At 40.8% G+C, this 24,594-nt stretch overlaps 1 protein-coding gene across 2 annotated transcripts; it reads right to left on the bottom strand.

The window, feature by feature from the left end:
* Nucleotides 1–3,281: 3,281 nt before the first annotated feature.
* On the bottom strand, nucleotides 3,282–23,998 carry POFUT2 (protein O-fucosyltransferase 2). 2 transcript variants are annotated; one of them, XM_042471486.1, is made up of 9 exons: nucleotides 23,969–23,998; nucleotides 18,239–18,489; nucleotides 16,794–16,938; nucleotides 14,423–14,530; nucleotides 12,223–12,289; nucleotides 8,856–8,981; nucleotides 7,078–7,258; nucleotides 5,805–5,928; nucleotides 3,282–4,465 (listed from the first exon to the last, which is right to left on the bottom strand). In XM_042471486.1, coding segments are annotated over exons 1-9 (1,158 nt in total). In that variant the 5' UTR covers nucleotides 23,971–23,998; the 3' UTR covers nucleotides 3,282–4,311. The 2 variants fall into 2 exon arrangements, with proteins under 2 accessions (XP_042327420.1, XP_042327410.1); XM_042471476.1 differs by lacking the exon at nucleotides 23,969–23,998 and adding an exon at nucleotides 21,775–21,843.
* Between the last annotated feature and the right edge of the window lie 596 nt (nucleotides 23,999–24,594).

The following is a 24,594-nucleotide window of genomic DNA, read 5'->3' as shown; positions in this document are numbered from 1 at the left end:
GGAGGTAATGTCTACTGAAAGGTCCTTTCAATTAGATTCTTATATAAGCCAAATGCCTTTGTTGAATTGGTTGAATGACTCCTCTAAGTGTACCTGCTTTCTATTTTGATTTCCCTGTAACTGACAAGATAAATCTCAGTATCACTACGAGGTGCTTTTTACATCACAGGCAGAAGAGAACAGAATTCTTTTGCTTCTCTGCCCCTAAAATCCTAGTTCTTTCCTCCTACAATGAAGACTGAATGACTGGACATACTTAGTTAAGGATGTTGCTATAAAAGTGGAGGTTTATTTTTAGTTTATTTTTTTTAAAAAAAAACTTCTCCAGATTTTGGAAAATCTCCGCCTTCCCTCAAGGGAAGCTCCTTTTATGTCTTTGCAGATTAAGCACAAATGGTTGGTTGTAAAAAAAAAAAAATAACAATTTCCCGATATTGTTTGAGAAGAAAGATATGTGGTTGAAATCCAAATGTTTCAATGAAGTGGGTCCTCCAATAAAATGGATACAACTATCCTTGGAGCCTGGCTATTGTGTTTTAAATATAAAAGGCATTCTAAAACATCAGCGGGATAATTGTAAGTGTGTGTGAGGCCATTAGCACTCCAGTGAGGTACTGTTATTGAAAGGAGCTTTGTAACTTTCCTCTTTGCATTGAGTTTTCAAAATGACTGGTGGTCGTTCAGCTTCTGCTTGACTGTCTCCAGTGAAGATAAGAGCATCCCTTGCAACTTCAGAATGATTCTGTTCCATTTTTGTACTAACTTAGGATGTTTGTGATAATGTCAAGTTGAAAATTGCTTCCCTGCAATTCCCACCCAAGTTCTATCCAGTGAAAAAGTCTGAAAGCTGAAATCAGAAAAGCTTCTTTGAGCTTATGCACAACAGCTCTTCTGATCTGTGAAACCTGCTGTTATCTCTCCCCTTAATCTTCACATCAGATCTAAACACCCCTCACATTTTCAACTGTTCATCAACGTTGTTTCCTCAACCCTCACCATCCTGATTTCCCTCACTGGCACATGTTCTGATTTATTAACATTTTCCTTGCCACCCAAAATTGGGCAGTGCTCCACATACATCATGACCAGCATAGTACAGAATCGAAGGTATGCCATAATATCCCAGCCCCCAGGGGCAGAAAATACTTTCAAATGAACTGACAGACCTCTTTGCTGCTGTTGTTGGGATTAACCACCATAAATGCAATAGCTTTGGTAAGATCACTTTTATTCCTGTCTTTTTTCGTGTGCCCAACCCCCTCAACTGAATAACAAAAAACCCATTACATGGGAGGTGGCTGAAGCTTGTTTATAACTTTTTAGAAGATCCTAATAAGTGCTATAGGAGAGTGCTTTACCCATGTGTCTCTGACTGGGTGTTCAAACTTTTAACATATAAAAGTTTGAGAAAGTCTCTGTCTCAGACACTCATTCAGCTATGTATGTGAAGGACAGACAGGTGGAAGAATAGCCTTTCAGATTTTAAGGCTGGGAACATGTGACACCTCTAATGCACAAAGGTTAGCCCTCTAAATGTTAGACCATTCCCAGCATTCCCGACCATTAGCCATGGTACTCCTCAATTCTGCTGATCATAGTGGCCAGCAGAATGCCCCTGGCCACTCCCCAAGATAGACAGTACTATATAATAGGGAGAAAAAACTGAACAAAGCCCACTTTCTCTCTTTGAGATACAGTTTTATAAAATCCTGTTTTCTTCCCCCTTTTTAGTTATGGTCCTAGAACAATCCAAGCACTTTGGTGTTTCCTTACAGGGAAAGAGCTCCAGCCTCTTGATTTGGATTATCCTGATCTACACCTTTTCAGCTCCATTCTACCTCTAATATGGCATCTAAATGAAGATAAAAGGGATGCTAGGTGAGCTCCCCCCCCCCCGGGATTGCACATGCCACCACTGAAAAAGCTTTCTCCTGAGTCAGTAACTGCTCACGTCTGCTAATCTGGGCTCCTAGAATAGCAGCTCACATGAAATTTATTTTTTTAAGGCAGGTTGGCGTAAGTGATGGTGGTCAAACAAGTATCTGGGTTCTGAAGTTACAACACCACCACTCAGCTCAGCGGCAGACTGGACACCAATCACATAGTGTAACAGGAACCATAATATGACCAGGCCATTTCTCATGGGCAGCCCTATGTGGCAACGCTGTTGAGTACAATCATTATATCCTGAAAGCAAGGGATGCAGAACAAATCTCATACTATCAGCCCAACAGCCAATGCAAGGTAAGGAACAGCAGGAATGGTAAAAGAGACAGTTGCCAGTTGCAGTGGCCTAGATGGACCCTCCAGCATTTGTTATGTAAACCAAAGCCATTGTTGCACACCAAATACTGTTAAATGTACCTAATGCATCCACTCCTCCTATTCACACTATATGGCTTAAACATATGGTTCTGTGCATCCTGTATAACATGGACACGGGGTAGTTTCTTTGGTCCCTAAATAAGGGGCTTTCCCTATAAAAAAACCGAGCTGTCCCAAACCCTAAATACAAGAAAAGCTTCTCCACTCTCTGTACATCACACATAATTTTATGGACCTCAATGTTGTTATATGGTTTCCTTCTAATCTAAAATCATCCCAAACAATTTTGGCTGGCTTTTTTCTGCACCTTCATTTGCTGTACAGCCTCTTTTGAAGCGCAGTGACAAGGACTATATACATTATTGCAAGTGGGACTGCACTACGGATAAATTCATTACAACTGCTTGAAAGTACTCTGAGAATTGTACTTGCCACCATTTGGAGAGATTCTTCTAGAGTTTTTTCACTTTTAACTATTCTGAACAATTTAATGGAACATGCTCAATAACATTTCAGTATTAATTTAAGTAGTTTGGAAACTTGCAGGTGGCGGGGGTGATAATGCTGGCAGCACCAATCTTGATACCAGTCCAGTCTTGTAACTAAACCAGCTGCCAAACACCTGGTATATTTCAAGCAACCTCATGGTCAATGGTGCAATGGCCTTCGACTTAATGAAGCGAAGTGACTTGAGTCTGCTATCAGATGTAGCTAGCTTTTCTCACTGGCCTTGTCTTTTCTGCCTGCCTGCCTGCCTGGTGAAAGAGACTATGCTTATAGGATTTGATAAGGAAACTGTCCCTCTAAGAAAGAAGATACAGATCACGACTATCCAAAAGTTGCTAACTTGCTATAATAAGCATGCTTGCAGAAAAGACACAGTCTCCAAGGCATAGAGACAAGAAGGCAAAGACAGAGACACAACTAGAAAAAAAATACACTGTTGACTTTATAGCAAAAGTATCCAGACTTTTCTTTAATCATCCAAGGGATGAAAATTTTGCTTTCTCTCCATCATCCCACTGTTGAGAGTGATGGTAACAATGACAAAAGAGCAGAATGTCTTTTTCATATCTTTTTGCTGCTCAGTTAGAAAGAACGTCAGGATTCCTGGGAAATGCAGAACAGAACAACTTAAGTGTTTCAGATATGACAAGCACAGACATTGTTTTGGTAAACTACTGGCCAAGAAGCAGAAATGTGCTTACACAGTATACGTTGTACTAGGAAACTTGCAATTAAAAAAAAGAACCCTTTTTATTCATAATCAGCTCGTAAATCTATTTTTGGTTACAGCAGCCAACCTTTGGAAAGTGTGAACAAAAATAAACCAATAGATTTTTAGCTAGCAATGTTATGAAAAAGATTATGCAAATGAGCAGAATATTACACAGTCTAGACATGTAAGCTTCCCCACACAACCACCTTGATCAGGAAAGCTACTTTGAAGGCTACTATGGTTGATCTGTTACTAAATTGGTTGCTCTATGATAACACTTATCTTGACTGTCAGAAATAAAATAGCATGTGATTTTTAAAAATGGTTCAAAAGTAAAGTTGTCCTTATTTGTTTTTGCACCATTCTTTTTGAATCACCCTGTATAATGACTTCATGAATATCTGGAAACTTTGTAAACAAGACCTCACAAAATCAGGATTACAAGTAAAAAAAAAATCTTGTAAACATACAAAACAAACCGCAAACAAGAGCAGACTTTCTCTTGATCTGAAGAGGAATATAGAAACTGATAATATGTTTCCGGTCAAATTAAAAAAGGAAGGCATTTGGCATTTTCTCAGAAAACCTGTCAGTAGTAATAACATACTGAACTAACTGTGTCTGGGTGAAGAAGGAATCTGTTACCATTCATTTGTGCTTAACATCAGAAATGAAAAGCAAACTAGCATTAAAAACAACATGCACACCCATGATTGTATCACTGCTTTGGTGAGCCCAAAGACTGCAGTCCCAGAGGGTAAGATATTTTAATATACAATCTTCCAGTGAGTTGGCTGTTCGCAGGTTTTCTCTTCATCTCCACAAAATCTGTTGTAAGTTGTTTTGGGGTCAAAACCTAGAATCTCCCTTTCCTCATGAATGCGGAAGGAGAATGTTGAGACTGAGGTGCCTATAAAGTATCTGAAATACAGAAAAAAAAAAGTAGGGGAAGATTTGAACAGATTCTAAGACATATATGATATGAAACCCAAATGTTCTGCATAAATGTTAACACCAACTATCTATGCATGCAGATGGCCACAAGACCAGTACAAGTTTCATGCAAACCAGTATTACTACTTCATATCATTTGTAGAATTCCTCTCTCTACACTATTTTGCCAGAGAAATTTGATTTTACAATCCTTAGATAGGACAATTGGGTTACTTTCACTCTATTAGAATCTTTTTATCTTGTTCTCATCTGTACTCAGCATAGCAACATGTGAAGTTGAAGGCTTTCATGGCCAGCATCCATAGTTTTTTGTGGGTTTTTCAGGCTATGTGGCCATGTTCTAGCAGAGTTAGTTTCTGACGTTTTACCTGCATCTGTGGCTGGCATCTTCAGAGAATGCTAGCCACAGATGCTGGCGAAATGTCAGAAACAAACTCTTCTTGAGCATGCCACATATCCCCCCCACCAAAACTACAAAAAACTAAGCATAGCAACACTTTGTAATGCTGAAATTTTAAAGGTATTCTTTCTAGATCTAGTAAGTTTATTTAATATATGAGATTTGTGCTGACATGCTAGGCTGGAGACAGCAGAAAGCTTTGTACAGTTGCACTCACACTGATCTCAGTATGGTGATCCATTTGTGGATGAAGCTTTAGAGAATGCTTTCCCACTTTAGTTAGTTTATCCCTCTCCTTTGACTCAAAGACCAGACTGATTATTAAAATTAATGGTCTTGAAGGAGAAAACTACAAGTAGACAGTTCCATGCATACTGTTCCACAATTACAATGGAGTGGATTTAAAAAGTGAAGCCTTTCCAACTGCATATTGCCTAATACTTTAGCAAAAGTTTGAGAGATTTGTCTTATAAGTCTGTCAGATATAACTATTAGTATATTGATGTGAAAGGCCCACCTACCCACCTGTAGCCAGATGTGACAAATTCAGCATGACAGTGTATCCACACTGTAGAATTACAGCAGTTTGACACCACTTTAACTATTATGGCACCCGCCTATGGAATCCTGCAATTTGTAGTTTGATGTGGCATAAGAGCTCTGACAGAGGCGGCTAAATATCTCACAAAACTATAAATCCTGAATTCCATAGCAGTGAGCCACGGCAGTTAAAACAGTGTCAAATTGCATCATTGCCGCAGTGTGATAGGTGTGAAAATCTGATCCCTGTTTCATGAAAGGCAGTCACAGCATAAATGCACATAACTTGTGATCCTCAAGGAGACAAATATACAGATATGCATGAAGACTTTCTAGAAGAAACCAAACAAAAAGCAACATGGTTACCTGGCGTGTGCACATATCCATTGGTCAATAATTGCTATTCCTCCATCTTTGTAGTGTTCCACCTCCTCCCAAGTAGGTTCAAACCTCACCATCTGTGGAAGCAATTTCTTCAGCTCTTCAGTCTCTGAAAAGAACAGTAAATCAATGGTGTTTTCAACTGATAGGCTGTACCCTACCCTAGCCACCATTTTTAAAATTCATCTGAGCTTTTTATAAGAGAAGACAGAGAAAAATAAGCAAAGGAGAGAAAGAAAAGGAGAAAAAAAGAGAATAAATGGGCATATATAATTAAAGAAAAAGAGTTAGAAAGAATGAGGAAAAAGAGTGAGTCCAATGTCATAAACTGCACTCCCTCTGGAGACTACTACAGATTATTGTCACTTAAAAACTGTAGGTTTGCTTACAAAGTAGACCAAGCATGGGAACAGGAAAAGATAATTTGCACAGGCAACTGGTGAAACACTGAGGGTTAAACTCATACACCAGGATTTGCTCTAAAGCCAGATGAGTGAGAAGCTCTACCAGTGCAAGGACTGTAAGCTGTTGCAGGAGGACTGAGATGAACAAACAGTCATATTCTAATATCTGCCTGGGACATTCCTGGTATACCTTGCATGCCAATCACTGGCTGTTTTATTCTTGGATGGGTGGATGGGAACTCTCCCTAGGTTCTGGCCTTGCTTCCTAGGTGGGCCACTGTGATGCTGGGCAACTCGAAGAACAGCTTCCATGTGCACTGGAACAATGCTTCACAACTTCTGGTCATAGAATTCAAGACCTCCCAGTTTCAACAGTACATCAGGTCCACCATGAAAATAAGGCCTAGATCATCACAAGATGCCTTGTCCTAGGCTTGGGGAGGGGGGACAACTATGGTGGTTGATAACTTTTGCCCCCATTTAAATCCAACCAGCCACAGTTCTAGAGGCTTTCAAGAGCAAGGGCAGACTTTTGGGGGAGATGTTTTCACCCGGGGGCGGGGGAACGCTTTTGGGGTAGTGCTGCAAATAAACACAGTGTAAGGCTACATGAGTACTAGACCATGGACATTTATACCATACTCCATAGATGTGCAATATGCAGTCTGTACAATCGCTTCTTCCACTGTCCTAATGGAAGCAGGAGAAATGGGGACAGTTACTTTGCAGTGAAAGGGAACTGAAACATGCAACTAGGTATGGCAATCTCTCTTCCAGACTCGGCTTGGACACAGTTCTGGCTTAATATTAAAGAGGTTTTTATTGGGGGGGATACAAAATATTAAATTACATACCCTCCACAATGGCATCAGTGGCTACATAAACTCTCTCAAGTTTGTGCAACTTCAAAAGGCTGTGGATTTTCTTAACTGCTCCCTGGATGCTAGGCACATCACTTCTGTGACCCCAAATGAAGTCTTTCCGTCTGAGATGAACTGCAAGGTATGGGCCACCTATGGCCATGCCCAGCTTTACCTAGCACAGAAGAACATGCTGAAACTGAAATAAAATGGCATGGATTCAGTGAGAAAATAGCTCTGCACAAAAGCTCAATTTCTCCATTTGCAATATTCACTGTGAACTGTCAATTAGCATATTTAATTAGTTCTCCTCAACAGCTTTAATTAGGCATAATTAAGATAACTTAGTTTACAAATATATACAAATTTGGAACCCGGGCACTGTACACAAGATATCATTCTACATGGATGCTCTCTATTGGGACAATATATTTATAACATCAGCGAAACACACACGAATCTACTTCAGTGTATGTACGCTGGAGTTTATGTGGAGATTACAGACAAAGAAGTGGTAAAACTGCATGTGGAACAGACTTCAAATTGTCTATTATGTTAGATTTCCTATCATATGTGTAAATTCCTTTCCTCCTATTGATCTTTCTAAATGACATTTTAAATTCTTAGATAATTATTCTTGAAAATAATTTAGTTCTTCAGAGGACTTGTTACTACAGCAATTATAAATTCCCTCTTAAAATACTATCTAAGTAACTTTATAGTTGTTATAAGAAAAGATTTATGTGGTCTAAGAGTGCCCAGTTTCAGATCTGTTCATGGGATAATTATTTTTTTTTCAACTTTTCTTGATATATATTGGCAATTTGCTTTGTTTTTGCTGCCCTTGTAAGAGATATAAGTATCATCTGATGTAGATGTTTGTTATTACTGCAGGTGTTCATGCTTACCAAACTGACTAATTTTTGCTTCATTACTTTTGCATTATTTAAACTGCACTGAGAGGGCAACATAAATTGGGACCTAAAATTATTTTAAATAAAAAATAAATTGATTTGGGTATTCGGAGGGTGTTCTTACTTTCGTTCACTTCAAAAGTACAGCCATGCAGATAGGCAAATGGGATAAAGGCCTGAATCAACTGGACCTTTTTATGACTTAAAGGCAGGATGGAGGATACAGAATAAAAGACAGACAGATAGTAAAAAATAGGAGTCTGATTTGAGCACTGCACTGTTGTCAATAAATGTGCAAGCTCAGTCTATCAAATTTCAGATTTTCCTTATAATTCAGTAGCTACTGCCCAAGCTACTTTTGTACCTGCACATTTAGACTGGCTATCTGGTCCAGTGATGAGCCACTACATATTATGGCAATCTTAACTACTTCTTCCAGTGCGACATTTGGAGACAGGATTTCCAGGAAAAAACTTTTAACTCCTTTGATCAGCAATGTGTCCATGCAGCATCTTAGGGTGGTCACTCTTTGGTTCCCAGAAATGTCAGTGAATAGTAGTTTGAGTTTTTGGTGGGTCTTTCAGGCAATGTGGCCATGTTCTAGAAGAGATTTCTGCTGGCGAAATGTCAGAAACAAACTATTCTAGAACATGGGCCCATAGCCCGAAAGACCCACAAAAAATTATGGATGCCGGCCATGAAAGCCTTCGACTTCACAATAGTTTGAGCCTTCAAGTTGACTTATCATTTCCTTCACAGCTGTGGTTTCTTCATGGTTTTCTTTAAACGAAAAGCAATCACAACAAAAGTAAAGCCTTACAAGACAATTGATGAAATAAATCTTCAACATTATTTTACCTTCATTTTTGTCCAGTCCTCAACATACTGTGTGCTGTCCTTCTCATCAGTAGAGTTTAAGTACTGGTTTCTAAACAAATCCCCCACCACACGGAGATGTTTAGCAAACACCATACTTCGACGAGTCTGTTAAAAAAGAAGAAAAGATACCAACTGTGGTGCTCGGAATCTTGAGTCAGCCAATCAGGAGCCAGAGACTCTGAACCAATCAGAGGCCGGCTGGAGCTGTAAAGATTCTGAGACAGTGGAGAAGAGAGTGTTAGAAGTCGGAGGGGGTTGGTTGAGGGAGGTTGGGAAAAGACTAGTCCTGAGAAGGGCTATAGTCTTGAAGTCTCTGTGGGGACAGTGTGTGAAAACGAGTAAATTTGATCTTTTAGACCAAGGAAAGGCCTAAAGATTAGGAAAAGGGTCGCATCGGATATAAAAGTTTCTGTAACCCTCTGTAACTAATTTATTAAGAGACAAGTTCACAACAGCTTATTATTGACAATCGTTTATTCTGTTCTGTTTCTAAAATAAACTTATTTTATTGATTTACACTCAATCTGCTTGGCCTAAGTGATGAGTTTTTGAACACGCTACCAACTACATATTTGAGGCTAGAGATTTGTAATTTTGCTACCTCATCATATAGAAGAAAGATTGTTACAAAATTTGGTGGCAGCGGTGGGATAAATAAAGCACAAGTGCCTGCCATCTTTAAGAGGGGTCTGTTACACCAACAAACGAGATTAGATTAATTACAGGAATAAATCTCTTGGCAAATATACAATTTAACAGCAATGATAACACTAATGAAATGTGATAAAATACAGTTGGCCCTCTACATCTGTGGCTTTGACTTTTGTGGATTTGATTATGTAATATATTCTCTCTAGGAATGTTTAGATGGGCCAGTGTAACTCTATGGTCAATGTCTGCCAGAAATCACACTGAGGATGTAGAGATTATATTGCTTTAGTTCAGAGCTCTGCATGTTACTTTTGTGTCTAAAATTCCCCAAAATTGCTAACCTGCATGCTTACATGGGGATTTGTGAGTAGTTTTTTATCTCTCTCTCTCTAACATTTATATAAATAGTAATATAAAAATAGATAGCTTTATGAATACAGTGGTGCCTCGGGTTACGAAATTAATTCATTCCGCCATTCCTTTCGTAACCCAAAAATTTCGTAACCCGAAACACTTTTCTGTTAGCACTGGAAAGCCTATAGCTGCACTTTGCAGCATTTGAATTTCGCGCCGAAATGAATTTCGTAACCCGAAAAATATTTCGTAACCCGAAACAGTTTTTGCCAATCCATCTTTTTCGTATCCCGGAAATTTCGTAACCCGATCATTTCGTATCCCGAGGCACCACTGTACTGAAAGAGATAGGTACTGCAATGAGGAACACACTCTCACTGGCTAAACAACACAATCACAGATTAAAATAGTATTTATTAATAACTTTAAAAATTAACATGATTATTCCAAAGTCACAGTGGCAGGTATATATACATCACTGTTGTTGTTAGCTGCCCTTCAACTCATGGTGACCATGTGGATGAGACATCTCCAAGAATCCCTATCCTCCACTGCATTCTTGCCCAGATCCTGCAAGCCCTTGCTCATAACCTCCCTGATTGAGCTATCCATCTGGTTTGTGGTCTACCTCTCTTTCTTCTACCCTCTACCTTTCCTAGCATTATTGTTTTTTCTAGTGATCCGTGCCTTCTCATGATATGGCCAAAGTACAATAGACTCAACTTGATCATCTTAGCTTCCAAGGAGAGCCCTGGTCTGATCTGTACAAGAACCCATTTGTTTGTTTTCTTGGCTGACCATGGTATCCTGAGTACTTTTCTGCAGCACCACATTTCAAATGAGTTGATTTTCTTTTGGTCTCCTTCCTTCACTATCCAGCTCTCACATCCATACATGGTAATTGGGAATACAGTGGCCTGGACAATTCTAGCTTTAGTGTTCAGTTGTATGTCTTTGCTCTTCAGTATCTTGTCCAGTTCTTTCATAGTTGCCCTTCCCATTCCTAGTTTTCTTATTTTTTTACTGTAGTCTTCATTCTGGTTAATGTTTGATCCCAGATATGGGAATTCTTCTAACTATTTCAATTTCCTCATTGTCTAGACTGAATTTGTGTATTTCTTCAGTGGTCATTATTGTTTTCTTTATGTTCAGCACCAGACCTGCCTTTACATTTTCATCTTTGACCTTACTTTGTATTTCTTTAATGACCAGTCAAGAGGCAAGTCTAAAAGGTGAGGCATAAAACCAGCATGTTCTTTCTAAAGTGTTTTCCCGTTTATTCTTTTAGAAGTTTCTTCCAGAATTTCCAGCGAGATAGAGGAATACCATATAAAACTCCATCTTTCCAGAAAATTCTTCTCCTCCTCTCTCATAACCCTGATTTTGAAAATTAAATTCTCATTTAAAGCTAGATCTAGCACTTCATAAAATCAGGATACTCAATACTCAAATTTCCAAATCTGAGCAATCAGCATCTGCACCACCATTAAAATTTGTGATATTAAATGTTATTCTAAGTCTAAAATGTGTAGGCATAAAACCTACACATTTGTTTATGTTCATAAAGAAAAGAAAAGAAAAGTAACTCATTCCTCCATGCAGTCTTTTCTCTGGTAACTTCTATTAACAGCTAAATTTCAAAACTGAATACTCTAGGCAGGGCAATGAAACCACACGCATACAAAAAGTTCCTTGTTCTCCACACTCTCTCTGGTATAGGGGCTAATATTTTTGCTAAATAAAGACAATTTTGAGGAGTTGCAATACCATCTGTAGATTTGTATGCCCCTTCACTTATAGTCACTGAAACTGATCTAAGCTTATTAGGGATCTGCACATCTAAATCAAATCCCCAAACAATTTTCACATTATTCCTAACACTTTTATCCTCTTCTGTAAAATTGTTATATATCCTAGTTACAAGATTCTTTGGATATCAGGTTAAGAGTGGTACATTCCCTTTCAAATTCAGTCATTCATTTGGGTGGCCCCTGTAATGTTAGCAGCATGACATAATCTAAAGATATCTAATATGTTTAATCAATATAATATTCTGGAATTCTTATTACAAAATAAATGCTTATGAAATAGATGCAGTTAATGTGGTACAAGTAAGGTGGGACAATTTCATACAAGGAGGCCACCCAGAAAAAGCATGATTACAGACTCTCTTTTTTCTAGTTTCTTCGTGTTAAGCATTATACTGAGGGATTCATAAAGCTGAAATAGTATCTACATAATACAAAATACAGTGGGCTACAAAACTGCTAGCCTTGAGGAAATTTTTGCCAAGTGACAAATTATAAGTGGATCGCCTGGAAAGGACTGCTAAAATACTTACATTCCAGTAGTCTTTCCCTCCATAGTGGTCATGCAGAAGATTTTCAGCTCTGTCTAGCATCACTGACCTACCAAAAATGATAAAAGAGTCAGTTGGTCTAATAAAGTTGCTGGCTGATAAAGCTGAGTGTACACTGCCAAACAGTCTTAAATGGATTGATGGATTGCAGTGATGCTATGACCCTGAGTCTGCAAGAACTGAGCAATACTGTTAGTAACAGGGTCTCTTGGAGGTCTCTAGTTCAGAAAATCATCATAAATCGAAGGTGACAATGACAAGTGACAGGATGGGCCTCACAGGAGAGGGATAGGCAAAGAACTGACCCTATGGTTTCTCTCTATTCTAACTGGTGGTACTGTCTGAGCCCTGGCTGACCTTTGGAACAGGAAAATGACCCAGGTGGTTCACAAAATTGTGCTTAAATCTCTTCTCCAGAGTGTAATCTGCCAGAGATTACATTCCTCACTTTTCTAAGACCTGGTGGTGATGAAATGAATGGGAAAATGGATGTAGCAACTGAGGAGACTGGCTGGGAGTGGATGAAGATAAGCAGCGAGACTGACTGAGGTTTAGTCTATGGAGGTGATGATGGAAAGAATTCCTAACTTCTCAGTCAAGACTAAGGCCTGTTACAGACTGCCAAAATAAAGCTGCTTCGGGTCTCTTTGGAGGTATGCTATTTAAATGATGCATGCATCCTAAGAATCCGGAAGCTGCACCAAAGCTGCACTCCAGTGCTTAGGAATGGAGTGTGGCTTTGGCGTGACCTTCAGACTCTTAGGATGCATGCATCATTTAAATAGCATACCTCCAAAGAGACCCGAAGCAGCTTTATTTTGGCAGTCTGTAACAGGCCTAAATCAGCATAATGTTGCTCACTGGAGTGATTCTGTACAGTAAAAGGCCTGTTTTACCCTTTGAGGGAGATGAGGCTTTCATGGTCTGCTTTGTTTGATTTGTGCAACACTTTACTATTAAAATCACTTGTAGTTCTTATATAGATTCTGCTCTGCTGTCAACATGGCTTGGAAACATCTACGCTGGATTATTGTAACTCATTGACTTTAAAATAGTTTGTAATGTTCTGTTACCTCAAATGAAGTAGCCAGATTGTTGTCAGGATCTATATATGGGAATACATTACACTAAAGTTGTGCAAACTATCTTAGCTTGCAATTCATTGCAGGTTCAGTTTAAAGTGCTATGATAAGCCGTAGCTGGTTTGTGCCCAGGCTATTTGAAGAACCATTCTCATATCTTCAGGTCTCTGCTTTAAGTGTGCACCCCACTGCTACAATTGGTTTATTGCTGGTTTGTTCACACTTACAGTTATTTTGTATTTTATGCTGACTCTGTTCTTATTTAGTTGAATATACTTTTTAAGCTAACTTGTTGCCAAGCTAAGACAACCCGCCAGAGCAGCTTTTTGAGGGAATGTGGCTGCAATGAAAACTGGCAAAACTGGATTCCCCTTTTCCACTAGGGGCATCCTATGAGCAGAATCCCACTTGATCCAGTCCAGAACTGGCATAGTTACTGATTTCAATGTAACATAAAGTTCAGCTTAAGAGTGGGTAACATATGGCCCTCCTGCTGTTGTTGAGACTCGCAATACCTGATAGTTCCAGCCAGTATGACTAGTGATCTGAGAGATGTAGGCCAAAACAGCTAGAGGACAACATATTACTTACATTTAATGCAGATGGTCCCTGATGAGTGTCCATTTTTATTTAATTAATACTTGAACTAGTATTTGAAAGTCAATTGTCCTAAAATTATGGTAGAGCTTAGGATAGATTCTCAGGCTGTGTGGTATGATTTGAACTTGATAAAACTGTAGGCACACCCGAGGTAAGATTTTTATATTCTAATGGTAAGTGTCTGAATAGTGTCATCATAAAATTCAGAAGTGAGACCAAAATATCTACATTAAAACTGTTTACGCTGCAGAGTTTAAAATGTTTCTACAATGAAATAAATGGGGGGGGGGGACAAAAGCAGAGCTCTTCCCCCTACCGCCAACTGTGCCTGCATCCCCTTTCTGTGAAATATTTGAAACTGAGATCACAAAAAACTTTAAATTATTTGTAACTCTCTACATATGTGTGAGAGAATAAGAGACTCACTTTATTCTCTTTCTATAAATTAAAAGGAATCCAAGATAACATCCAAGATAAAAATTAAATACAACATGTCTCACCGAGCAGAGATGTTCAAAAGCAATGGTGCTATGACAGAGGCAGAGCCCTGGACAGATAAACAGGTTACATTCAGTCCCCGAGTTTCTTCATAACCCCAGAACCAGCCCCTACAAATTTAGATGAAGATATTGAAATATTAAGTATATGCAAACAACTACAAATAAAAACAACAAGCACTCAACTGTTAGTGCCTAGGTTTTTTTTAAAAAAAAATCTATATGATTTTTTAAGAAGAAGAAGTAATATTTTTATTTGACTGTCAACAATAATTTGATTTTCAACAGTCTTTCTTTGTATGGCAATAATGTGACTGTGGTCCAAACCACACTGCAGAAATAATCCAGTTGGAGACCGTTTTAACTGCCCTGGCTCAGTTCTAGGGAATGCTGGGAACTGTAATTTATTATGGCATCAGAGCTCTCTGACAGAGAAAGCTAAATGTTTCAGAAAGCTACAATACCAAAAATTCTCTAGCACTGAGCCAGGGCAGTTAAAGCAGTCTCAAACTGGTTTATTTCTGCAGTGTGTTTTCAACCAGTGACTAATAGCTCATTTTAGTATGAGGGCTTAAAACCATTCACTGGGATGAAGGTACAAGCTAAAACGAACAGCTATACAGCGTAGTTATCTCTTTCTTTTACAGAATTACAGGCCATCCTAAGTTTACTGGGTAGACCATAATTTTGTTAAATTAAATAAACAGATGATTTCTGGGCAGGGAGTGAGGAAGGCATCAAAAAATAGTATCACGTGACAATTCACAGGACTACTTAACAACTATTAGCATAATAAATTCAGCCTAACTCTACATAGAAGTTTACAGACAGAAAACAAACAAGTCAAGAAACAGTACAAACAGCTGCAAGATGCAAAAAGTGAAGCTGAACAAGAAAAAGCAGACTTTAATTATATCAAAGTGTATCTTTCCCTACGATAACCAACTGTGGTAGCCAAGTAACCAGAAGTAGCTGTTGATGAACTCCTAGACAACAAATTGTGTTCAGTTCTCATGCAAAACATTAACTGAGGTATCATGTACTGGTGAGAAAATCAAGGGTGTATTTAAATATTAAAAATTAGCTTTAGAACCAACAGCTGCCTAGATTTAAACTGCATTGTACTCCATGACTGATGCTTATGGCACTGACCTTCATGGGATGGATATTTCTCACTAGGATGTCATGATCATAAAGAGAAGCAGCAGGAACATTCTTAACACATTGGGTGGAACACAATTCCATTTTGCCATTCTCTCCAGGGAGCAAATCACACCTGTTATCTGCCCAGGTGAGCCCTCCCCTAAACAATGTCCAGGACGTGGGTACACTGCCCTTAGTGGGGTGACACAGGGTTGGAGATGTCTGCAAACCGAGGTAGAGCCTGTTGTGAAAGACTGGATTCTGCTCTTGGCATGTGCTTCTATTTTGGGTGGATTCTATTTGGAATGTTTTCTTTATTTATAAAACATTTCTATAACATCCTTGGTAAACCACCCTGAAGATAGGTTACAATAAAATATCAATCCAAGAGTATCAGCTGGAAGAAAATAGGTAAAACAAACAGACAAAATTAAGACACATTAAAAACCTGGTGAAACAAACATAACTTAACTGTGCCTGCATGGCAATGGGTTGGACTAGATTGACCTCGTGGTCTCGTCCAACTGTACAATTCTATTATTCAAACCGACAACCTAAATAGTGCTAATCAAAGTGTTGGACAATGGACCAGTGTCAGTCAGTCCCTGAATCATCTGGTCCCAGTCCCCAGAGAGCTTCTATGGAAGAAACAACCGTAGCCCAGAGACACAAATATGGTATGCGTTCCTGGCACACTAGGGAAAAAAGTTGCTGGACCTTCACACCAAAAAGTTTAAGATGCACTGACCTAAGTGCCAACAGAGAAAACTGATACATTTATTGGGCCACCCGAAATGTGCAAAATATATTATACTAGCTTTCAAAGCTCACTGGCCTCTCCACTAGATAAAGATGTTAACTATCATACAGGAGAAGAAATATAACAGTGACAGAATCATAGGACTGGACCTTGTTTGAACTGTTTGCTTCAATCGTTGTTTATGGTGCATTCTGGCTTTTCTTTTATTTAACAGAGAAATGGGCAGTGTAATCATTCAGTCTAACTGATCTTGTTAGGAGGGTACAAACATCATTAGGACTCTAAAGATTTTGAGGTGCAAAGAAAAGTGTGCAAAGCAGCATTAGTTGTCAACCACTGGAGATACAAGTCCCTCAGTGCTGAAATTGAAATCTTTCCCCCTAGCTGACTAAAGAACACTGAGTATGCCAAAAAGTGAGGCACTTTAGGCCCAGTTCTAATCTTAATACAACTATTATCACAGAAGATTACCTGTAGTATTTATGTCTGTCTGTTGAATACATGAGTTGGTCAATGCATGGTCTTTCATCTATTTTCTCTTCCCAAGTCCCTTCTTTCCATCCTTCAGCATAGTTTTGTAGGACATACACCTGGTCAATAAAGGGTCCACCAGCCTCTGGATAACAAGCAAACAAATATCAGACAGTATTATATGGATTTCATTTTATATAGTAGAATCATAGAATCGTAGAGTTGGAAGAGACCACTAGGGCCATCCAGTCCAACCCCATTCTGCCATGCAGGAAATCCAAATCAAAGCATCCCTGACAGATGGCCATCCAGCCTCTGTTTAAAGACCTCCAAGGAAGGAGACTCTATCACCCTCCGAGGAAGGAGTGCATTCCACTGTCGAACAGCCCTTACTGTCAGGAAGTTCCTCCTAATGTTCAGGTGGAATCTCTTTTCCTGTAGCTTGCATCCATTGTTCCGGGTCCTGTTCCCTGGAGCAGCAGAAAACAAGCTTGCTCCCTCTTCAATATGACATCCCTTCAAATATTTAAACAGGGCTATCATATCACCTCTTAACCTTCTTTTCTCCAGGCTAAACATCCCCAGCTCCCTAAGTCGTTCCTCATAGGGCATGGTTTCCAGACCCTTCACCATTTTTGTCGCCCTCCTTTGGACACGCTTCAGTTTCTCAATGTCCTTTTTGAATTGTGGTGCCCAGACAATATTCTAGGTGGGGCCTGACCAGAGCAGAATAAAGTGGCACTATTACTTCTCTTGATCTAGACACTAGATATGAAAGAAAGTCCTACAACGTAACTAGTTGTAGTCAATTGCAGCTACTTCCCAAGCTTTGTATTTCCAAAAACTAGCAGGGCAGTAACTGGAAAGGGACTTGAGCGAGAGGCTTCTGTGTGGATCACTGCATTTTCAGAAAAAGAATAATACTATGATGAGAAGTCATATTATCTGAAAAGTTGATGAAAACTACATTTAAATGTTATAATTAAATATTGTGCAAGTATAAATGTGCATTATCTAAAATGCTTAGTCTTTGACTTTGCTGTGACTTCCAACAGGGCAAACTCACACATATATGTATTTAAAAGGGCATGGCCATGGTGAGAAACTTAGCAATTATAATTACAATTCCACTTTACTGATGGTCTGCATTTTACTGTAATAACACAACTTAACTGAATGAACATCGACGAGACCTGGGATGATACTACTTCAAGATAGCTCAGGTCCTGGAAAAGTGTACTTTATTTTTCCATTGCAAAAATGCAGCTATTCTTGTTCTCCTCTGCCTGAGTCAGCTGTAGTTGTAACTGTTACTGCGGCATTCTACATAACTCAGTATTTTTACTGAGTTGATAATTCTCATTTCTCATTTGTATGTACATTTTAAAAATAAAAAATTATATCAAAAATTCATACATATAATTAATTTTTTTAGTATATTTTACCTGAAATAAATTCTTCATACTCAATGACAGGTATGTTTTTATTGAGACTTGGAACATCAAAAAATTCAAACCAAGGTATTTGAACCTGATGGATGTCAGGACTCTGCCAGTGATAAAGACGTCCCCAGGGAGGCAAAACCAATACCCATGCTTCACTTTTAAGCAAAGTCTTTATAAGAGAGGCAACTCGGATATAGACATCTCTACGAAGGTTAAAACCTTCCGGTGGGTTTACATCATACAAAAGATACCTAGAAATAACAAACAAACAAATAATATTACTTGTAAGCCATGATGCTGAATCGCTTCTGTGTACTGTATTTCTCATTTCTAAAGGAGACAAAAGGATTTAGTATTTGATAACAAATGATAACAATATCAGAAGAGAATTTCAGAACTCAAAGAGTATCAGTTACAAAACTTTATTGTACGTGAAAGTATTCCATCCTTCCATTAATTATGATATATTGCATCCAACTTTTACAAGTAGCATCTTTTTTGAAATGTAAAACTCACAACCTGTGACATTTTTTGGCTCCAATTAAAGTACTAAAGAAACTATTTATTCTTATTCTGATTCTAGTCACTGTTGTATTTCCCCAGTGAGGAAAAGTATTGTCTTATGTGAAGTCGAAGGCTTTCACAACCGGAATCCAGAGTGTTTTGTGGGATTTTCAGGCTATGTGACTGTGTTCTGGAAGAGTTTATTCCTGACGTTTCGCCAGCATCTGTGGCTGGCACTTTCAGAGACTGCTGGCGTGGAAGAGAGTGGGGTATAGACCCTTGGTTGAGAGGAACTGATTTACATGTTAATCTCTGTGTTGGTTTGTTGTTGAATGGCAAGGCCTCAGGGTGTCCATTTAATTAATGATCCATTTTCTGCTGGGAAATCCCCCTGACCCCTGACATGGGCTTGGTCTTGATTTTGGTGTTTTTCAGGACTGGTAGCCAAATTTTGTTTACTTTAAGGATTTGTTATTTCCTGTTGACTATGTTTCTGAACCATCTGAACAACATCCACCTGAACATCCAATTCATGGTGGGGGGAAAAAGGAAGGAACATTGCCATACTTGGATGTCCTAGGCAACTGCAAATCGTACCAACGTTTGGACTATGGACTACACAGTATATAGAAAACCTAAACACACAGACAGATACCTAAACAAGAACTCCAACCATCACCAAGGACAAAAAAAGTAGCACAACAAAAACATTGTTACACAGGGCAAAAAGGATCTGTGAACCCCACTTCTTGGCAGATGAACTGAAGTACCTAGACTGGGCTCTACAGGCTAATGGTTACTCTAGCTCAGACATCAGAAGGGCTGCCAGACCCAGAAAAACCCATAGGAGTGAAGACAAACAACCACCCAAAGGGAGGTATTTTTTTTACCATACATCAAAGGAGTCACATAAAGAATAGGGAAACTGTTGAGGAAACACAACTTCTAAATGGTCTACAAACCGATCAAGAAAATCAAGCAAATGCTGTGCTCAGTGAAGGACAGGAGAGACCCTCTAATGGCCGCAGTTTACCGCATACCATGCAGCTGTGGACAAGTCTACATAGGGACCAGCAAACACAGCGTTCAAACACAAATCAAGGAACACAAGAGAAACTGCAGACTGGGTCAGCCAGAAAAATCAGCAGTAGCAGAACACATTATAAACCATCCTGGGCATACTGAAAATACTGAAATTCTGAACCATGCCAACAACTATGCCCTCAACGGGAAAGAAGAAACCCTAGATGAAAACAGTAACACACTCTTAATACCCCATTTTCCAACCCAGGATCACTGGCTGAGTGGCTCTCCATAACCTCTTCCTTGCTGAAGCGTCTTCAATGAAGGTTCCAAACGCACAGCACAAAAAATCCAGATGGAGACCGCTTTAACTGCCCTGGTTCAGTTCTACAGAATCCAAGGAACTGTAGTTTATTGTGGCGCCAGAGCTCTCTGACTGAGAAGGCTAAATATCTTACAAAACTACAGTCCTCATAATTCCCTAGCATTGAACCAGGACAGTTAAAGTGGTCTCAAACTGGGTTATTTCTGCAGTGTGTTTTGGACTGAAATTAACAACTCTGTGGGTGAATATACACCAGTGATTCCCAAAGTTTGGTCTTCCAGGAGTTTTGGACTTCAGCTCCCAGAACTCCTGACTGTTGACCAAGGTGTCTGGGCCTCCTGAGAGTTGAAGTCCAGAACATCTGGAAGACCAAAGTTTGGGAATTACTGATCTACACTGTCAAAATGATGCAGTTGAACACTTCCAAGCGCTGAAGTTCCATCCTATGGAATCTTGGGATTTGTAGCATTACAAGGTCTTCAGCCTTCTCTACCAAAGAGTGCTGGTGCCTCACAACACAACTAATCCCAGGATTTTGTAGGATGTTTACTCTCACAGCTGATGATCTCCTTATACCCTCTAAGTGGCAGTTCATGGACTGGTGCTGATCTTTCCAATGAGGAGACACAGAACATTCCAAAAGGGACAATAAAAGCGGTCCCTCGTAAACAAGTGTTAAATTGGTGGGTTGGCTGGAATAGAAGCTGCACCTCTGAGGCTGCATCCACACTAGAGAAATAACCCAGTTTGACACCACTTTAACTGCCTTGGCTCAAGGCTATGGAATTATGGGAATCGGAGTTTGTTGTGGGCCCAGAGCGGAGCAGAGCCGGACCCCACTACAAACTCCGACTCCCACAATTCCATAGCCTTGAACCAAGGCAGTTGAAGCGGTGCCAAACCAGGTTATTTCTCTAGTGTGGATGCAGCTTGAATGCCCCAAGGCAAACCACTCCCTGTTCCAATGCAGATTAAAAATAAGACAGCGGCCATTTTCCCACTCCAACCAGGGTGACCACATGTCGCAAAAGGACAAGGCACTGCAAACTGAAGGACATTCAAGAAAGATGTGAGGCATTGCAAAATAAAAGCTGAAAATGCAGTTAGAAATGTAAATGCATGCTTATTGATACCCCAAATGGAGAATATTTTGGAATATCTCTTGGACAGAAAGTGGAAATGTAGGGCATGTCCAGGAAAAGGAGGATGTTTGGTCACCCTGACCCCGACCCACAAACTGCAGAGTGACCAGGTTTCCTCACTGCAAAGGAGGGTAAGGCAACGCAAATTGTAGAATATTCAAGAAAAATGGAAAACACTCTCAAATAAAAGCTTGAAACACTCGTATTAACATCAATCCACGATTCTCGGTAATGCTCCAAAGGGAGGACATTTTGGAGTTCCTCCAGGAACAGAAGGCTGAAATGGAGGACAGGTCTTGGAAAAGGAGGATGGTCTTTGGTCACCCTGTACTCAATGGGCGCCTCCAAAGGGAGGACATTTTGGTATTCCGACTAGAGAGAAGGTGGAAATGGAAGATATAAACTAGAAAAGGAGGATCACTGGTCACTCTGTACACAATGATCCCTCAGTGATGCATCCACAAATGGAGGACATTTGGGAATGCCTCCTGAACAGAGTTGGAAATGAGGATATATACTGGAAAAGGAGGACTTCTGATCACCTGGTTCCCAATGGGCTTTTATTGATGCTCCAAATGGAGGACATTTGGGATTCCTCCTGGTCAGAAGGCTGAAATGGGGGCACAAACTCTGGGAGAAGGAGGCCTGTCTGGGCATTGGGCCATTTTCCTCTTGCAGGGGAATATGGAAGAAGGCAACTTCTGGGAGCCCTTTCCCAAATGGCAGTACATCCACACTGGGAAAAAACCCGGTTTGATACCGCTTTAACTCTTTCGGTGACTCTTTGCTATGGAATCTGGGAGTTGGGTTGTTGTGGAGCCCCACAACAAACTCCAACTCCCAGAATTCCATAGCAAAGAGCCAGACAACAGTTAAAGCGCTGCCAAACCGAGGTTATTTCCCCAGTGTGGATGCAGCCTTCGCAGACAGAAAGAAGACGGAAGAGAAAGACGAGAAAGAAAGAAGAAAGAAAGAAAAGAAAGAAAAGAAAACGAAAAGAAAAAGAGCACGAAAAGAAAGAAACGAAAGGGGGGCGGTTGCTGTTGTTGTTTCCAAGGGGTGCTGTCTCTCTTCCATCACCCCGTCTGATGAGGAAGCTGCTGCCGCCGGGAAAAGAGCGACCCCATGCCCGCCTGGAACGGCCTCCAAGGGCGGCTGGCGACGACGGGCGAGGCAGAGGGGAGCAGGAGGAAAGGCCGAGGGCCGGGAAGAGGGCCCCCTGAAGAGGAACCGGTCCCCGGCGCCATCTGCGGCCTGTAAGGAGGAGCAGGAGGAGGAGGAGGAGGAAGGCGGCGCCTAGGCTAGGCTTCTCGGGAAAAACTCCTCCTTAGTGGGCCCAGGCGCCCTCTTGTACTCCAGAGAGCATGACAGAACACTTGGGCAGAGGGTGCCTCTCCAGGAGGAATTGCAAAATGCCTCCATATTGGGAGCTTCCCTGAGGAGCGCCATCGAGTAAGGTGACCGAAGGTCCTCCTTTCATCCAGGCTATGTCCTCCATTTCTGGCTCCTGTCAGGAGGAATTGCAAAATGCCCTCCATTGGGAGCTTCCTGAGAGCCATCGAGTAAAAAGGTGACCGAAGGTCCTCCTTTCCAGGCGGCATATGTACCTCCATTTCTGGCTCCTGTCCAGGAGGAATTGCAAAGTGCCCTCCATTGGGAGCTTCCTGAGGAGCCCATCGGGGAAGGTGTAAAAGGTGACGACAGGTCCTCCTTTTCCAGGCTATGTCCTCCATTCTGGCTCCTGTCAGGAGGAATTGCCAAAATGCCCTCCATGGGAGTCTTCCCTGAGGAGCCCATAGAGTAAAAGGTGTACCGAAGGTCCTCCTTTCCAGGCTATGTCCTCCATTTCTGGCTCCTGTTCAGGGAGGAATTGCAAAATGCCCTCCATTGGGAGCTTCCCTGAGGCGCCATCGAGTAAAAGGTGACCGAAGGTCCTCCGTTTCCAGGTATGTCCTCACATTTCTGGCTCCTGTCCAGGAGGAATTGCAAAATGCCCTCCATTGGGAGCTTCCCTGCGGAACCCATCGATTAAAGGTGACCGAAGGTCCTCCTTTTCCAGGCTATGTCCTCCCATTTCTGGCTCCTGTCCAGGAGGAATTGCAAAATGCCCTCCATTGGGAGCTTCCCTGAGGAGCCCATCGAGTAAAAGGTGACCGAAGGTCCTCCTTTTCCAGGCTATGTCCTCCATTTCTGGCCCTGTCCAGGAGGAAATTGCAAAATGCCCTCCATGGAAGCTTCCCTGAGGAGCCCATTGAGAGTAAAAGGTGACAGAGGTCCTCCTTTTCCAGGCTATGTCCTCCCATTTCTGGCTCCTGTCCCGGAGGGAATTGCAACAATGCCTCCATTGGGAGCTCCCTGAGGCGCCCATTGAGTAACAAGGTGGACCGAAGGTCCTCCTTTTCCAGGCTATGTCCTCCATTTCTGGCTCCTGTCCGGAGGAGGAATTGCAAAGTGCCCTCCATTGGGAGCTTCCCTGAGGAGCCCATTGAGTAAAGGTGACCGACAGGTCCTCCTTTTCCAGGCTATGTCCTCCATTTTCTGGCTCCTGTCCAGGAGGAATTGCAAAATGCCTTTGGTCCAAACACTGTTTTAAGAGCTTCGTAAATCCTCCGGAATCACCCAGATCTGCACCAACGTTGTGTCTTTTGTGGCTACGTTGATCCACCACTTGTTCTGAATGTCTCGAAGTTTTTGTTGGAGTTGACTACATGCGAGGCAAAAGGCTGCTTTTCTTACATGGCAAGATGGCTGGGCGAGGTGTGCTGGTGAGCAGTTCTCTTCTTGCCAAAGCTCCGGATCTCTGGTGTTTTTTATCAAACCAATTCTCTTGTTGTTTTATTCAACCAGTCTTTATTTTTTTTGAGGGAGAACCCTAAGGATTTTTGCAGACTGCAGAAGATATGTTGCCAAAGCACTGTAGGAGAAGAATCTACAGGATGGTCTTCCAAGTTTGTTTGCAATTGCCTGGAATTGTCTCTCATGGTAGCTGTTGAAGACTGGTTGGAGTCTCTCTTTAGGATGCCACCCTCTTAGGTTTAAACTTAAAATGAAGATTTAGTTTGCATCTTACGAAGCGAGTGATCTGTTTGACATTCTGCACTGGGCTCACTCGGGTATGACGGACATCGCGACATTTTCTCTGGCACACTAGGATGTAGTCAATGAGGTGCCAGTGTTTGTGGACTCGGGGATGCATCCAGGTGTCTTCAAGCTATCTTTCTGCGAAAGATGGTGTTGTCATAATCAGCTGCTGTTCTTGCCCCAAAAGAGCAGAAGGTGTCCGTTATCATTACAGTTTCCACACACCAGCTTGCCTAAAAACACCTTTCCAGGCTTCGACGTTATTTCCTCCCTGGCATTGA

The sequence above is a fragment of the Sceloporus undulatus genome, chromosome 1 (genome assembly GCF_019175285.1).
Source record: "Sceloporus undulatus isolate JIND9_A2432 ecotype Alabama chromosome 1, SceUnd_v1.1, whole genome shotgun sequence".
NCBI lineage: Eukaryota > Metazoa > Chordata > Lepidosauria > Squamata > Phrynosomatidae > Sceloporus > Sceloporus undulatus.
The sequence above is the reverse complement of the archived record's forward strand: the minus strand, read 5'-3'. Positions and strand labels throughout refer to the sequence as shown.

Excerpts from the sequence above, each read along its gene's own strand:
- POFUT2 (XM_042471476.1), bottom strand. The coding sequence starts at position 21,818 with ATGTCCTCCATTTGGAGCATCAATAAAAGCCCATTGGGAACCAG. Across the intron at positions 14,531-16,793 it reads GACAGACATAAATACTACAG|GGGCTGGTTCTGGGGTTATG; the intron begins GTAATCTTCTGT and ends CTAAATTTGTAG. Across the intron at positions 12,290-14,422 it reads CTTTTGAACATCTCTGCTCG|GTCAGTGATGCTAGACAGAG; the intron begins GTGAGACATGTT and ends CATTTTTGGTAG.